The sequence below is a fragment of the Rhinoderma darwinii genome, chromosome 1, assembly GCF_050947455.1.
Source record: "Rhinoderma darwinii isolate aRhiDar2 chromosome 1, aRhiDar2.hap1, whole genome shotgun sequence".
Lineage (NCBI taxonomy): Eukaryota > Metazoa > Chordata > Amphibia > Anura > Rhinodermatidae > Rhinoderma > Rhinoderma darwinii.
In genome coordinates this window covers 405,395,206-405,413,451 of record NC_134687.1, presented here as the reverse complement: position 1 = coordinate 405,413,451, position 18,246 = coordinate 405,395,206, and the positions used below count along the sequence as shown (strand labels likewise).

The following is an 18,246-nucleotide window of genomic DNA, read 5'->3' as shown; positions in this document are numbered from 1 at the left end:
CCGCCCAGTAATATAGTTTGAAATCTGGCAGACCAAGTCTACCTGTCTCTCATGTTCTGTATATGTGCTGTGTCGCTAGGCGCAGTCTCTTATTAACCCGGACTAAAATGCAATGATCCCATGCAATTTCTGCAAAAATAAATTGCCATGTAAGTAGTAGAGAGCATTATTATTACATATAGAATATTTTTGGCCAAACAGACCATCTCAACCAAGTTCACCCTAGCTGGCAGATAGAGTTATAGCTTGAACCACACTTACGTCAGACCTACCACTCGTGCAGAACGTCTAAGGACCTCAGCCAGGAACTCACTAGATTAGGTATACAGCATTGGAGAAAGAGAACATACCTGCCCGATACCCCATTGTAAGGGAAAAATCTGGCATAAAAAGCCATTTCCCGTGACCATGGCAACCGGGTGATACTATAAGAGACGTATTAATTTAATAAACCTCAGTGGAAAGCAAAATTTTCAGAGAACTGCCCACAAATACTCCCATTTATCTGAAACAAAGACCTTAGCTGCAATTCAAGGACAACAAAACTCTTGATCCACAGTTGTTGTGTGAAGCCTGTGACTTTACAAATAGTCCTCTCAAACTTTGGGCATAACTACTATTTTGGCCTTGGTCACAAAAATACTGGACACACCCAGGAACATCAGTTGACTGATAGACATTCGAGAGGAGGGGGAACAAATGTGCCTCTTCCTCCTAAATAGCTTCTCCCGAAAAGTCATGTTTCTCTTCTGGATCACTGATTGTATTACATTGTTCACCCTCCCTTCTTTCCTTCTGTTATCCCCACAAACTTAATTGTTTGGAAAAAATGTTCAATAAAAAGAAAGTTAAAAAAAAAAAAAAGGAAAAGTAAAACTCGCCAAATGCTTTAGCGCTATCTCTAGAGTCTTGGAAGAGCATACACCGTGGGTTAGAAATCTTGGTTATTACTGGCTATGCTGCGTCCATCTTGGCCAAATGTGTACCACAGCGATCCCCATGGACATAATACTCTTGTCTAAGAAAGAACTGTTTTAGTATGTTTAGTATGTAGATTCTTGATCAAATACAGTATACATGTAACTCATGGTAGCCCGATTACACCAAGTGAAGTCCTGGGAACACCTCCCTTCCCGGCATTTAGTACGGAGGAGTATCTCATGTCATAGTAGTTGGGTAGAGCCTTTACAAAAGAATACGCCGGCTACCCACCTTAAAGGAAATCTGTCAGCACTTTTGAGGCCTCAAAACTGCTGATAGCGTTATATAGGGTAGGGCATTGTGATAATACTGTTGTCTCGTTCATGCAAGTTGCATGACCATGAAATTGATATTTAATTCCGCCGACGCTGCGGGTGCAAGTGCCACTGAGGCGGCTCCTTAATATGCAAGTGCTGGCTTTTCCTTAGAGAACACTGCAAGGCCCTTCCCTCTAATATGAGTGACGGCTCTAGCGGTCCCCTGATTGGACACTAGAACTGTCATTTGAAAGCAGAGAGTGGCACTTGCGACTGCGGTGCCAGGTAAATTATATCTCGATTTCTCAGTCATGCAACTTGCAGGGCCAAAACAACAGGTGTTGTTATATTGCCCTCCCCTCCCCTATATATTCTCTTTAACCTCTTAATGCCGAAGGACGGATATATCCGTCCTCTGCAGCTGCTAGTTCGCGCAGGAGGACGGATATATCCGCCCTCTGATCGCGTGGGTACTCCCACTGTACACACGCGATCAGAGGCACAGCCTGTTTTTGCCTTCAGGACACAGCCAATTTTTTCAAATCTGACATGTTTCACTTTATGTGGTAATAACTTCGGAATGCTTTTACCTATCCAAGCGATTCTGAGATTGTTTTCTCGTGACACATTGGACTTTATGTTACTGGCAAAATTTGCTCGATACATTAAGTATTTAATTGTGAAAAACACCAAAATGTAGCGAAAAATTGCAAAAATTAGCATTTTTCTCAATTTAAATGTATCCGCTTGTAAGGCCTCATGCACACTTCAGTTTTTTCCTTCAGGGTGCTATCCGTTTTTGTCACTGATAGCTTCCTGAACCCATTCATTTCAATGGGGCCATGCACACTACAGTTTTTTTGACGGTCCATTGCTCCGTTCCGATCCAAATTAGAGCTTGTCCTACTTTGGTCCGGGATTCCGTGACCGTGAGGCCCATGAAAGTCAATGGGGCCGTAAAAAAAAACTGAAGGCACACGGAAGGCATCCGTGTGCCGTCCGTGTGTGACGGAGCCGTTGCCTAGCAACCGCCGGGCGGGCAGAAAAACATTAGAAAAATATTACACTAATCGGCAGCCACTTGTCTCTATCAATAACTGATAGAGAAAAGAGGCTGCTGATTAAAAATAAAATAAAAAGCATTTCATACTTACCCGGTAGTTGTCTTGGTGACGAGTCCCTCTTCTTCCTCCAGTCCGACCTTCTTTTGTGACAGCCTGTGATTGGCTGCAGAGGCCGCTGCTGCCTGTGATTGGCTGCAGAGGCCGCAGCAGCCTGTGATTGGCTGCAGAGGCGGTCACGTGGGATGAAGCGTCATCCCTGGAGGCCGGCCTTCTGACGTCATCCTGACGTGCGTGACCGCCACTACAGCCTGTGATTGGCTGCAGCGGCGACATGGATTGAACGTCATCGCTGGAGGCCGGACAGGAGGAATGTAAGTATGAACTTATTTTTTTATTACATTAAAATTTTATTTTCCGCGCGCCGAGCATGGTACTGTCCAGGGTGCTGAAAGAGTTACCGCCGATCAGTGCAGCTTCAGCACCCTGTACAGTACCATGCTCGGCGCACGGAAACGGAAACACGGAGTGCACACGGGATTGCACATGGCCGACAAAACGGACACACGGATCCGTCAAAAACGGCCGTGAAAACCGTGTCGGAAGTGTGCAGGAGGCCTAAGACAGATAGTAATACCACACAAAATTGTTGCTAATTAACATCCCCCATATGCCTACTTTAAATTGGCATTGTTTTTTGAACATCCTTTTATTTTTCTAGGACGTTACACGGCTTAGAACTTTAGCAGCAATTTCTCACATTTTCAAGAAAATTTCAAAAGTCTATTTTTACAGGGACCAGTTCAGTTGTGAAGCGGATTTTAGGGCCTTATATATTAGAAACCCCCAATAAGTCACCCCATTTTAAAAACTTTACCCCTCAAAGTATTCAAAACAGCAATTAGAAAGTTTCTTAACCCTTTAGACGTTTCACAGGAATTAAGGCAAACTAGATGTGAAATGTTCAAATTTCTTTATTTATTTTTTTTTGCAGAAATTCATTTTTCATAATACAGAAAGTTTTACTAGAGAAACACAACTCAATATCTATTGCCCAGATTCTGCAGTTTTTAGAAATACCCCACATGTGGCCCTAGTGCACTTATTGACTGAAGCACAGGCCTCAGAAGCAAAGGAGCACCTAGAGGATTTTGGGGCCTCCTTTTTATTAGAAAATATTTTAGGCACCATGTCAGATTTGAAGGGCTCTTGCGGTGCCAAAACAGAGGAAATCCCACAAAAGTGACCCCATTTTGGAAACTATACCCCTTGAGGAAATTATCTAGGGGTATAGTGAGCATTTTCACCCCGCAGGTTTTTTGCAGAAATTATTGGAAGTAGGCCGTGAAAATGAAAATCTACATTCTTTCAAAGAAAATGTAGGTTTAGCTAATTTTTTCTAATTTCCACAAGGACTAAAGGAGAAAATGCACCACTACATTTGTAAAGCAATTTCTCCCGAGTAAAACAATACCCTGCATGTGGTCATAAACGGCTGGAAAGAGCGTCATTTGGCTTTTGGAGCTCAAATTTAGCAGGAATGGTTTGCGGAGACCACGTCGCATTTGCAAAGCCCCTAAGGGACCAAAACAGTGAAAACGCCAAAAAAGTTACTCCATTTAGGAAACTACACCCCTTGAAGAATCCATCTAGGGGTGTAGTGAGCATTTTGACTTCACAGGGGTTTCATAGATTTTATTAGAATTGGGCAGTGAAGATAAAAAAAATCCTTTCTGCCAATAAGACGTAGCTTTAGCTCAAAATTTTTCATTTTCTCAACAAATAAAAGGAATAAAAGAACCCCAACATTTGTAAAGCAATTCTCTGGAGTACGGCAATACCCCATTTGTGGTCATAAACTGCTGTTTGGGCACACGGCAAGGATCAGAAGGGAAGGAGCGCCATTTGGCTTTTGGAGCACATATTTTGCTGGATTGGTTTCTTGACGCCATGTCACTTTTGCAAAGCTCCTAAGGTACCAGTACAGTGGAAACTACCCAAAAGTGACTAGATTCCTGGTTCCCTAATTTTAGGGGCCTTGAAAATTCGCCACTTGAAACAGAAGAAATGTTCCCCTCGGGCACAACTGCATATTTTTTCTTTCCTGACTTATTGGAGCCTTAACTAATTTTATTTTTTCATAGATGTAGTGGTATGATTGCTGTTTTTTTTGCGGGACGAGCTGTAGTTTTTATTGGTACCATTTTGGGGTACATGCGACTTTTTTATCAATTGTTATCCTTTTTTTTTTTTGGGGAGGCAAGGTGACCAAAAAACAGCAATTCTGGCATAGTTTGTTCGTTTTTTTTATACAGCATTCACCATGCGTTATAAATTACATGTTACCTTTATTCTGCGGGTCAGTACGATTCTGGCGATACCTAATTGATATCACTTTTTTATGTTTTACAACTTTTTGCACAATAAAATAACTTTTGTAAAGAGAATGGATTTTTTTTCGCCAAGTTGTGAGAGCCATAGCTTTTTCATTTTTTCGTCGACGGAGCTGTATGAGGGCTTGTTTTTTGCGTGACGAGCTATAGTTTTTATAGGTACCATTTTTGGGTACATGCGACTTTTTGATCACTTTTTATTTACATTTTTGGAAGACAAAGTAACCAAAAAATAGCAATTATGTCAGTATCTATTAGTTTGTTTTTTTTACGGCGTTCACTGTGCGGAATAAATAACATAATATTTTTATAGTTTTTTTCGTTACGGTTGCAGCAATACCAAATATGTATGGCTTTATTATTTTTTTCAATAATAAATGACTTGATAAGGGAAAAAGGGCGATTGTGTTTTATGTTATTACTTGAAGTTTTTTTTGTATTCTTTACAACTTTTATTTTTACACTTTTTTTTTTACACTTTTCTTTAGTCCCACGAGGGGACTTGAAGGTCCAACTGTTTGTTTGATGTTCTAATACATTGCACTACCTATGTAGTGCAATGTATTAGAACTGTCAGTTGTTCACTGACAGCAAGCCGATCAGGCTCCGCCTCAGGGTGGGGCCTAATCGGCTTCCGTAATGGCAGATAGGAAGCCATTGTTAGGCATCCTGTTGCCATAGTAACAGTCGCCAGCCTTGCCATCACATGGCAGGCTGCCGATTTCATACAAACCACTTTGATGCAGCGATTGCATTGGATCGCTGCATTGAAGGGGTTAATGTCAGGAATCGGAGCTAGCTCCGGTTCCTGACTTTACAGTGGGATGTCCGCTGTAACATACAGCGGACACCCACTGCTGATCACGCCGGCTCAGCTTCTGAGCCGGAAGCTGAGCCGGCGCCCTCTTGCCGATGGTACCGGAAGGCTTTTGGGCCCCACCGACGACGGGGCATAGGGGGATTTCGTTGCTGGCAGACCGGGAGGTAAGTATTAGGCCTCCGATCGCCTTTGCAGCCACTGGCGATCACGTTGCTGGGGTGCTGGTGGCTATAAACTCCTCACATTCTGCGATCTCTATTGAACGCAGCATGTGAGGGGTTAATCATTCGGATCGGAGGCTAGCTCCGGTCCTGGCCGATACCTGAGGGTGCCAACTTTAACATAGTGCGGGAATGGGTTAAATGGCGCTGTCAATAGCTCCATCGGCAAAGAAATTGCGGGAAGGCATCGTGTTTCCATGGCAGCCGGGGGCCTAATAAATGCCCCCAGGTCTGCCTTCTACAAATGCCTGTTATTGCACTGACAGGCAATAATGCTTTGATATACTAAATATACCAAAGCATTATATATGCAATCAGCAGATCGCATAGTGAAGTCCCCTGGTGGGACTAAAAAAATGTAAAGCAGTTAAATAAAGTTTGTGAAAAAAATAAAAATAAATTTACAGTTAAAATCAAATAAAAAATATTTTTTTGCTCAAAAAGTGGTTTTATTTAGTAAAAGTGTCAAAACAAATAACACATACACATATATGGTATCCCCGCGATCGTAACGACTTGAACAATAAAATAAACACATTAATTAAACCACCGGATGAACGGCGTCAAAAAAAAACGCAAAAAACAACGGCAAAATTTTCTTTTCTCCCATTCCCCCCATAAAAAATTAAATAAAAGTTAATCTATAAGTTATAATCTATAATCTATAAGTTAATCTATAAAACTACACCTTGGCCCGCAAAAATCAAGCCCACATACAGCCACATTTACAGAAAAATAAAAAAATTACGGCTCTTGGAATGCGGTGATGCAAAAACAAGTAATCTTTTTCTAAAAGGCTTTTTATTGTGCAAACGTAGGAAAACATATAAAACCTTTACATATTTGATATTCCCGTAATCGCGCCGACCCATAGAATAAAGTTAACATGTTATTTACGCTGCATAGTAAACGGCGTAAATATATAACGTGAAAATCAATGCTGGGTTAGAGGCTTATTTTCAATTCTCTCCTAAAATAAAGTTAATAAAAGTTAATCGATATATTATAAGCATCTAAAAATGGTACAACTACAAAATGCAACTCGTCCCGCAAAAAACAAGCCCTTATACGGCTGTGTTGACAGAATAAAAAAAAAATTACGACTCTTGGAATGCGACCGTGAAAAAAACAAAAAATAATCCTTGGTCATTAACGCGCAAAATGGCCTGGTTATTAAGGGGTTAAACATTAAAAGTATCTGGGTGTGAAAGTGGTAAGGCATTAAACAGATAAAAAGTTTGGGCAGCCTAGTCATTTCCTGTACATTTTTTTTCTATTGAATCATGATAGAGGAAGTCAATCCCAAAAGCGAAAGTCAACATATTATTCATCTAATTAGGGGACATAATTAAGTTTAAAGGGGTTTTCCAGTCATAAGAAATTGATGGCCTATCCTCAGGATAGGCCATCAATATCTGATTGGTGTGGGTCCAACTCTTGCCACCTCCACCGATCAGCTGTTTCAAAGGGCTTCGACACTTGCACGAGCGCTGCAGCGCCTTAAAACAGCTGATCGCTGGGGATCCTGAGAGTCGGACTCCTGGAGATAGGCCATCAATTTCTTATGAGTTGACAACCTTTGTAAATTCTACGTTGAGATCAACTGGTACCAGCACCCACAGATACTTCAAGGAGCCTCTCTGTCAACTGTCAACCCAACCTTGGCAAGGAAATGTGAATAGTAAGTTGTCTTAGCCAAATATTTTTTTTAGCTTTGACATATGCTTGAAAAAGCTCAATTAGAGCCAAAACTTTGCTGGTGTCTGTACTATGGGATAATAACATTATTCACGTCTTTGGAATGCTGAGGTCATTGCTTCTTCTACCCGTGAATCCTTGAGTGGGCTAGAGCTGGTCCGTAAAGACGGTCGGTTGCATTCTTACATCCCCATTGAAAGTGACGTTGAAGCTATTCCCATCCCTATTTCTACAATAACCATAAAAATGTCACACAATGTATGCAGATAATATCCTCATCATAAATTTGCTAACTTTTGTGTATTTGAACTAGTTGCAAAATGTTGCATGTATATGTAATACAAATGGCTGACACCTCTTTATACTGTATATATGTTTGTTGTAAATGTGAGAAAACAGAAGAAGATTGGGCCCATTAAGATTAATATACTTGTTCCTCACCTTCAAATGAGTAACCATAGATCTAAGCTCAGCATTTTCCCTCGTCATGGCTTTCAAATCACTATAGAAGGAGATATTAGTTAACCCTAGCCTATGCGATGTGTTTTCAATAGACTTTCCATAAAAGCTAATGTCGAATATTTGCTATAACAAAAATAAAACATATTAAAAAGGTAACGAAACACATATTTAATACTTCTCTTGGTTTTCAATCTTCTGTAGAGCCTCCTGAAAAGCTTTTTGAGCCTTAGTAAGGTATTGTTTGTAGAAAGTCACATGAAGTTCATGCTGCTGCTTCTGAAAACTCCATGCCTAAGAAAAGCATCATGGATACAATAAAAAAAGTGTGAACTTGGTATAACACTCAACATTATACTGAACCCTTCCTTAGGAGAGTATGTATTCCAGTGAGTGTCAACAGCAACACAAATCCACAGATTAGTGTTCTAATACGGCCAATAGGCGTTACATAACTGTTAGCAGGTCAAACAGATGACTTTGGAGGCTCAAACAGGTCGGATTTATATCCTTATTTCAAACAATATTAGTAATGCCACCACCAAGGTATCTGACACCTACTTAGTAAGTGCTTCTTTTTTATGGCTGCAGCAATCTCTGGGTTAGCAAAATAATGGACTGCTTTTGTGCTTATTTTAATGTTATACAGAGTCCACTGTATTCTTTCTTAACCATTATTTTCTTTTGACGTTTTGGTTTAACAGCCCAGCGGACCAGTCGTTATAATTAGCTGGCCTTAAATAGGTCCACTTTAAATTGTTTCTTTATGCCCATTTGGCCAACTCTACATGGAGAACAGGAAACATTTATGCACGGAGCCATTTATTTTAACTTGCATTCACTGTACCGGAATGTTTAAATTCTCCCACTTTATATGGCTTGCCTGACAATGTTTGTTAATATTTACTACTGTTTTTAAAACTGCAATAACCAATAAAAGTTTAGCTAGAAATAATCTACAAGATTAACATGCTATTCACTGCTGTCATTTATTAAAGGGTTGTCCCACAGGACATGTGATAACTGTATGATCGCTGCGGGTACTCCTTCAGAATGGAGCTGTGGTGCGCACCACTGCTCCATTCATTCTCTATGGGACTGATGGAAATAGCCTAGTACAGCGCTCTGTTATCTCCATTAGTATAGAGAATGAATTGAGCTGTATTGCGCACACGTGTCCACTGCCCCATTCAAACAGGGGATGCGGGACCCTTGTTCTCGTGATCGCTTAGGGTCCCAGTGGTCAGACTTCAGCGATCCTGTTGATAGGTAATAGATGATTATCGTAGATCAACCCCTTTCATTTTTTTTCCATTATTTAAAGAGGCTCTGTCACCAGATTTTGCAACCCCTATCTGCTATTGCAGCAGATCAGCGCTGCAATGTAGATAAGAGTAACGTTTTTTTTTATTTAAAAAAACTAGCATTTTTGGCCAAGTTATGACCATTTTTATATTTATGTAAATGAGGCTTTCTAAAGTCCAACTGGGCGTGTATTATGTGTGTTACATCGGGGCGTTTTTACTTCTTTTACTAGCTGGGCGTTGTGTATAGAAGTATCATCCACTTCTCTTCAGAACGCCCAGCTTCTGGCAGTGCAGACACAGCGTGTTCTCGAGAGATCACGCTGTGACGTCACTCACAGGTCCTGCATCGTGTCAGACGAGCGAGGACACATCGGCACCAGAGGCTACAGATGATTCTGCAGCAGCATCGGCGTTTGCAGGTAAATCGATGTAGCTACTTACCTACAAATGCTGATGCTGCTGCAGAATCAACTGAAGCCTCTGGTGCCGATGTGTCCTCGCTCGTCCGACACGATGCAGGACCTGTGAGTGACGTCACAGCGTGATCTCTCGAGAACACGCTGTGTGTCTGCACTGCCAGAAGCTGGGCGTTGTGAAGAGAAGAGGATGATACTTCTCATCAGAACGCCCAGCTAGTAAAAGTAGTAAAAACGCCCCGATGTACGCACATAATACACGCCCACTTGGACTTTTACTTTAAACACGCCTAGTTGTACTTTAGAAAGCCTCATTTGCATAAATACAAAAATGGTCATAACTTGGCCAAAAATGCTTGTTTTTAAAAAAAAAAAACGTTACTCTTATCTACATTGCAGCGCCTATCTGCTGCAATAGCAGATAGGGGTTGGAAAATCTGGTGACAGAGCCTCTTTAAATCACACCAACATATTCCACAGTGATGTACACAGATTCACTCACCTTCGTTACTGTCCTTTCTGTGGCTCCTAACCCCTTGGCGACATCTGTCACAACCGCCAAGGGGGATTATGAGGAGTAATGTAAAAAAAAAAAAAGTCCAAACTATTCTAACATATCACATTAGATCCCAAAAAAAGGAATAAAAAGTCGAATGTACCCCAAAATGGAACCAATAAATACTACAGCTCGCCCCACACAAAATCTAGCCCTCACACAGTTATTGGTGACACAAGAAATTTTATTTTTAACAATTCATTTTTTCTCCGTAAAGGTGGGAAAACATAAAAAAACACTACATATACTTCGCCATAATCGTATCGAACAGCAGAATAAAGTTATCATGATGTTTTTACCCCATGGGGAACGCCGTAAAAACGAGTAACAAAAAAACAATGAAGGAATTTCTGGGTTTTTTTCCCATTCCACCCACAAAGGAGGTTTTTTTCAGTTTCCAGTACATTATATGGTATAATAGATAGTACCCTTAAAAACTACAACTCGTCTCAAAAAAAAAATCAAGCCTTTATAGAACTGTGTCGATGAAAATATATATAGTTATGGCTTTTGGAATGTGGGGAGGAAAAATGAAAATGAAAAAACAAAAAATGGCTGCAGCACCAAGGGGTTAAATTAATCTCTGTCCACACACGCGTAACACACGTACATAATTGGAGGCAAATTAATTCACTGGTATGTTTTTGGAATATGGGGGTAAACTAGCACCTAGAGGAAACCTATGCAAGCACAGGGAGAAAATACAAACTCTTTGCAGATGTTGTACTGGTTAGATCTCAGGAACTGCAAGGCAACAATACTAACCACAGAGCCACTATTAGGGCCAGTTCACACTTTGCGTAAATACTGCAGATTTTCCGCAATGGAATTAATTGCGGAAAATCCGCCGCAAATACAGTAGCAGCAAAGTGGATAGGATAAAACAAATCTTATCCACACGCTGCATAAATACTGAGATGAAAAAACGCTCAGAAATTGACCTACGGTGCAGAGTTTTATTCCGCAGCATATCAATTGTATTTGGATTTCCCCATTGAATTCAATGGGGATGTATATCCCGCATCAAATAGCAGTTGTTCCGTTTATTGCAGCAGGTTTGCAGCGATCCCGCCGCAAAAAACGCAACTCAGAAAACAAAAAATATATTAAACTTACCTAGGAGTCTGTGTTTCATCCTCCTGGGATGATGCTTCAGCCCATGTGACCGCCGTTGCAGCTAATCACAGGTTGTAGCGGTGGTCACGTGGATGTAACGTCATCCCAGGAGGTTAGCTTGGATGATGTCAGTGGGCCGGCCTCCAGGGACGACGCTACATCCCATGTGACCAGCGCTGCAGCCAATCACAGGCTGCAGCGGTCTCCTGGGATGAGGCGTCATCCCAGGAGGCCGGCCCGCTAACACGCCGACTAAGTGCTGCAGTTTTTCGCAGCAGACATTCCAGGCGAAAAACTGCACCACAGTTTGGTGCGCTTTTTTGTCCGGAATTCCCTGTGGCACACAGGGCAGATACGCTGCTTGATATTATGCAGTGTATTCACCCAGTGTGAACTCAGCCTTCTATTGCAAATTTAACAATAAATGATATTAAATAAGACCTATATTTAATATTCTTTAAGTAATCAAATTATTAAAAGAGCTGTCTAGTTTTTTTTTTATTTATTTAACTGTGGAATGGAAAATCATACAGTTTTCTAATATACATGTATTTCAAAATTCTGTTTACTTACTGTATCCTCAGGGTATGTTTACACAGCAAACTAATAACGGCCGTAAAATACGGAGCTGTTTTAAAGAGAAAACAGACCCTGATTTTCAGCCGCTTTTTAAGCATCAATCGTTTTTTGATGTGTTTTTTGTAGCCGTTTTTGGAGCTGTTTTTCTATTGACCCAATACAAACAGCCGCGTAAAAAAAACACCCCGTGGGAACGAAGTGCGTTTTTCCCATTGAAATCAACGGGCAGCCGTATTTTTAGTCATTTTTCAGGGCGTTTACGAACCCAAAAAACGGCTGAAAATAAGCCGGGTGAACATACCCAAACAGTGAAATAATGATGAACAACTGCTTCACTGTGCGCGTATTCACGGTCTCTAGATGATTTATAAAATAGCCGCCTGTGTCTATGTGATTTTGTCATGTTGTTAATAAAGTTAACTGTAAAACAACACAACACACAAAGGAGACAGGGAGAAGAATGTAATATCTGCTCCTCACAGACACTGACAGACAGAGGGGCGTAACTAGGAAACACTGGGCCCCATAGCAAACTTTTGACTGACTGGGCCCTCCCCTCCCCTGGGTGACACACACAGCCTGGCCTTGTAGATAGTGCCCCCCTGTAAATAGTGCCACACAGCCCCCTCCTTTAGAAAGTGCTATACAGTTCCCCCCTGTAGACAGTGATATATACCCTCCCCATACAGTGCTATACAGCGCCCACTGTAGCCATTGCTATACAGCCTCCCCATAAAGTGCTATACAGCCCTCCCTGTAGATTGTAATATACTTTCAAGTATCACAAAGAGGGACAATTGATGTGGCATGCAGCAGCTATTTTTTTTCTTTTAAGCTACGCCTCTAATCCCACCCAATCCCCGCTCATACACGCCCGGTTCAGCCCACACAGCATAATGCCCCCATACAGTATAATGCCCACACCATATAATGCCCACACAGATGCCCCATACAGTATAATGCCCACACAGATGCCCCATACAGTATAATGCCCACACTGATGCCACCATGCAGTAAAATGCTCCATAGCTGCCGCATGCAGTAAAACCCCCATAGCAGCCCCCACACAGCATTATGCCTCCCATAGCTGCCCCCACACAGCATTATGCCTCCCATAGCTGCCCCCACACAGCATTATGCCTCCCATAGCTGCCCCCACACAGCATTATGCCTCCCATAGCTGCCCCCACACAGTATAATGCTGTCCCTCCCTGTCGATTGTGATATACAGTACTTTCAAGTATCACAAAGAGGGACAATCGATGTGGCGTGTAGCAGCAATTTTTTTTATTTTAAGCCACGCCTCTAATCCCACCCAATCCCCGCTAATACACACCCGGTTCAGCCCACACAGCATAATGCCCCCATAGCTGCCCCCATACAGGATAATGCCCCCATACAGCATAATGCCCACACAGTATAATGCCCACACAGATGCCCCATACAGTATGCTCCTTGCTCCAGCATTCAGGAAGCGGGACCAGCGCGGTGAGTGCAGTTTGGCTACGGGGACCCCCAGGTTTAGGAGCCCAGTCGCAATTGCGACCCCTAGAGATAGGCAACTGTATACAGTAGCCTATGGCAATGCAGGGAGATACCTCTCTGCTCTGTCATAGTGTTCAATAGTATCTGCATCCGAAGGACGCAGACACTACTGAATGTGGTGTCGCTACCGCTGTAGCAGCCATAGAGGCTGCTAGCGGAGCCTCCGGGCATGGGGGGGCCTCTGCTGGCTGGCGTCACAGGCCCCCTCAGGCCCCGTAGCAGCTGCTATGGCTGCTACAGCGGTAGTTACGCCACTGGACAGACATGATGATGAGATGTTACTGTAGGTAGAAATACTTTATAATTTCTGCTCCTCAATAATCTATTATTTAACGGTTATATACCTGGACAGTTTTATCTGAATTCTAGCGGTCACATGACTGCCGCAATCTTTAGTCCATTCAGTTCTCCTATGGATGCATTTCTATGGACTAATCTGTAGACTATACCAATTTTCCTTTTTTTATTTATTTTTTTTTAGACAGAGGCAACTGCACTGATTAAAGAACGGTAAAAGAGCTTCTGGCAGTGCAGACAGCGTGTTCTCGAGAGATCACGCTGTGACGACACTCACAGGTCCTGCATCGTGTCGGCCACATCGGCACCAGAGGCTACAGTTGATTCTGCAGCAGCATCAGCGTTTGCAGGTAAGTAGCTACATCGATTTACCTGCAAACGCCGATGCTGCTGCAGAATCATCTGTAGCCTCTGGTGCCGATGTGTCCTCGCTCGTCTGACACGATGCAGGACCTGTGAGTGACGTCACAGCGTGATCTCTCGAGAACACGGCTGTGTCTGCACTGCCAGAAGCTGGGCGTTCTGAAGAGAAGTGGATGATACTTCTCATCAGAACGCCCAGCTAGTAAAAGTAGTAAAAACGCCCCGATGTACGCACATAATACACGCCCAGTTGTACTTTTACTTTTCAACACGCCCAGTTGTACTTTTGCAAGCCTCATTTGCATAAATACAAAAATGGTCATAACTTGGCCAAAAATGCTCGTTTTTTAAAAATAAAAACGTTACTGTAATCTACATTGCAGCGCCGATCTGCTGCAATAGCAGATAGGGGTTGCAAAATCTGGTGACAGAGCCTCTTTAAGCAAGAAATAAAAAATTCAAACAACTTTTCAGTGTTAATTAAAATAAAATCCTACCGCTTGGTGTATAAGGGTGCAGTCACATGCAGCAGATTTTGTTGCAGAAATTTTCTGCGACTGGAAATCAGTTCCATTCATCTGAATGTAACTTGCAGAAATCCATACAACAGCTGCAGAAACAGATAAATAGAGATGATTTTCAATCGCAGAAATTTCACTTCCCCAGATATCACAGCAATCAAGGTCCCCACTTCCCCAGTAGTCACATCAGGTCCCACCACTTCCTCAGTAGTCACGGCAACCCCCCCCCTCCCCTTCACTAGTAGTCATAGCAGCCCCACCTGCTTTGTAAGTAGTCACAGCAGCCATCACCACGCGCACGCACACACTTACTTCCTTAGTAGTCAGGACAGCCACCCTACACTTAACCCCTTAGTGACCACTAATACGCCTTTTTACGTGATTCACTACTGGGCTTTAGGCTAGGCGGACGCCTTTTCACGTCAGCCTAGTCTAAGTCCTGCACGGGTCTCCCGTGCAGGCAGGAGCCGGGGCTCTGCTGTCTGATGACAGCTGAGCTCCTGCTCCAACGCCCGCGATCGAAGTTTACTTCGATCGCGGCCGTTTAACCCGTTAAATGCCGCCGTCAATAGCGACCGCGGCATTTAACTTTGTTTACAGAGGGAGTGCGCTCCCTCTGTCACCCATCGGCGGCCCGCGAATGCAATCGCGGGTCTCCGATGGGGTGTCATGGCAGCCGGGGGACTGATAAAAGCCCCCAGGTCTGCCCTGGACATATGCCTGTTAGGACGCGCCGGAGGCACATCCTAACAGATTGCCTGTCAGATTTACACTGACAGGCAATAATGCTCTGGTATACGAAGTATACCAGAGCATTATAGCAGCGATCGGAACATCGCACAGTAAAGTCCCCTAGTGGGACTAATAAAATCAGTCATCAAAGTGAAATAAAGATTATTAATAAAAAGTACAGTAAAAAAATAAATAAAACCATTTTTTTCCATAAAAAGTGGTTTTATTTAGTAAAAGTGTAAAAAAAAAAAAAAAGTACACATATGTGGTATCGCCGCGACCGTAATGACTCCATTAATAAAGTTAATATGTAATTTAAACCGCAAAGTGAACACCGTAAAAAAAAACGCAAAAAACTATGGCGAAATTGCAATTTTTTTCCATTGCCCCCCAAAAAAGTCATAATAAAAATGAATCAATAAGTCCCATGTACCCCAAAACAGTACCATTCAAAACTACGTCTTGTCCCGCAGAAAACAAGCCCAAAAAATCACTACATTGATGGAAAAATAAAAAAATTACGGCTCTTGGAAAGCGACGATGCAAAAACAAATAATTTTAGTTCAAAAGTGTTTTTATTGTGCAAAAGTCGTAAAACATAAAAAAACCTCCACATATGTGGTATCGCCGTAATCGTACCGACCCATAAAATAAAGGTCACATGTTAATTACGTCGCACAGTGAACGGCGTCAATTTAAAAACGCATAGAACAATGGCGGAATTTCAGTTTTTTTTATAATCCCCCCCAAAAAGGTTAATAAAAGTTAATATAAAAATTATATGTACCCAAAAATGGTGCCATTAAAAAGCACAACTAATCCCGCAAAAAACAAGTCCTCATACAGCTATGTAGACGAAAAAATAAAAACGTTATAGCTCTTTGAATGCGACTATAGAAAAACGAATAAAATAGCTTGGTCATTAAGGCCTAAAATGGGCTGGTCACTAAGGGGTTAAAGCTCTCCTAATAGATTACTGATCATATTTTGATTAGACCCAGATCAGGAAAAAAATAAATTCTTATGCAAAGCAATAAATTCTCATTCTTCTATATTCCCACCTGAGAAATACTGTTAAAATCCTTCTGTACAGTCTCTTTAAGACTTCTAAAATAGATCTTCTCTTGCGGCTTCAGCTGTGTAAAGATCCATAGGAAATTATAAACATGCATGTATACATTAGGCTATATTTGGCATTACATTAGGGGGTTCCGTCAAGCACGCTATTCTTGCTGTCAAAACTACGGAAACTTCAATGGAATCTGATAAGCTGCATTATAAGTCAATGGGATCCGTCTGCAAGGTTTACCCATGTTTACAGGCAAGGATAAAGTTTAATGATATGCAATTACAATTCTTGTTAAGGTGACCCATTACAGCAAAGATGCCTCAATAACAGACTGATTTTTCAGCCTCATCCAGTTATCCGGTAGTAAATTATAATCAGAGGAGCCCAATATTGCTTCTAACAGATTTATAACATGCTGATTTGAGTGATCCTTCATTTTCCACAATGGTACCATTAGGGCGGGTTCACACATGGCGGAATTCCACTTAAATTCCGCTGCGGACACTCCGCAGCGTTAATCCGCAGCGGAGCCGTTTCTCCATTGACTTTCACTTTAATTTAGCAGTGTTCGTTTACACGATGCGTACAATTCCGCTGCGGAGCATAGGCTGCGGAGCGGAATTTGGTGTCCGCAGCATGCTCTGTCTGTTGCGGAGCAGTGGCGGACTCATGGCGGAATTTCTCCATTGACTTCAATGGAGATTCTAAGTTCCGCAATGAAGTCCGCAGCTGTCATGCACATGTCATGTGTGCTGCGGATGCGTCTTGCTTTTTTAACTTGACATTTCTTCATTCTGGCTGGACCTAGGTATTTCTAGGTCTACAGCCAGACTGAGGAAGTCAATGGGGCTCCCGTAATGACGGGAGCGTTGCTAGGAGACGTCTGTAAATAGTCACTGTCCAGGGTGCTGAAAGAGTTAAGCGATCGGCAGTAACTGTTTCTGCACCCGGGACAGTGACTACCGATCCCAATATACATGTATCTGTAAAAAAACATATAAGTACATACTTACCGAGAACTCCCTTCGTCTGTCTCCAGTCCGGCCTCCCAGGATGACGTTTCAGTGTAAGTGACGGCTGCAGCCAATCACAGGCCAAGCACAGGCTGCAGCGGTCACATGGACTGGCGCGTCATCCAGGGAGGTCGGGCTGGATGCCGAAAGAGGGACGCGTCACCAAGACAACGGCCGGTAAGTATGAAAATCGTTTACTTTCACTAGGGAAAGTGCTGTCCCTTCTCTCTATCCTGCACTGATAGGGAGAAGGGAAGCACTTTTCCCGCAGTCTGCAGCAGCTAGTCCGCATCAATGTACTGCACATTTTGTGCAGATCCGCTGCAGAATCTGCAACGCAGATTCTGTGCGGCATCGATGCGGACAGTTGCGGAGGAATTCCGCCATGTGTGGTCATGCCCTTAGGCTGAATTCACGTGAGGCATGTTTTCCACTGTTTTGCCTCGACCTTTTGTTAAAATGACCAGTGAAAAAAAATCAAGGTCACCAATACAAGGTAAAAGTGTTGCAAAAGATGTATGTGGTTTTAGAGGCTCAGCAGTGGGACAGATTTGTGCCCCACCATACTGCAAGTGAACTCAACGTAAAAAGAAAGAAAAAAAACGTTTGCAAGGGTTTAGTCAAATGTGATGTTTTTGCCTAATTATTTTGGTGCAGATTTCACAAAACTGCATTTTTTTATCATGATTTTGTGAAAATCACAAGCAAAAGAATGCAACATTATTACAACAAAACCAGCACGTTCGTATATTTTCTCTGTGTCCAATCATTTCATTGTGATATATTGACATAGGTGAGATGTGAAACAGCAAATACACACATTAGGGATGCACGATGCATCG

General features: G+C 42.3%; 1 protein-coding gene across 11 annotated transcripts in view; it reads right to left on the bottom strand.

The window, feature by feature from the left end:
- RNF212B (ring finger protein 212B) overlaps positions 1-18,246 on the bottom strand; it is a 416,496-nt gene that overhangs the window by 301,037 nt on the left and 97,213 nt on the right. For 9 of the 11 annotated variants that reach the window (XM_075828893.1, XM_075828895.1, XM_075828891.1 and 6 more), the window contains exons 4-6: positions 16,384-16,458; positions 8,069-8,184; positions 7,873-7,933 (exon numbers count right to left, since the gene is read on the bottom strand). In XM_075828893.1, coding sequence (XP_075685008.1) covers positions 7,873-7,933; positions 8,069-8,184; positions 16,384-16,458 — 252 coding nt within the window. Of the gene's footprint in view, positions 1-7,872; positions 7,934-8,068; positions 8,185-14,566; positions 14,680-16,383; positions 16,459-18,246 lie in introns of all 11 variants that reach the window. The other 2 variants (XM_075828901.1, XM_075828899.1) reach the window with 2 other exon arrangements.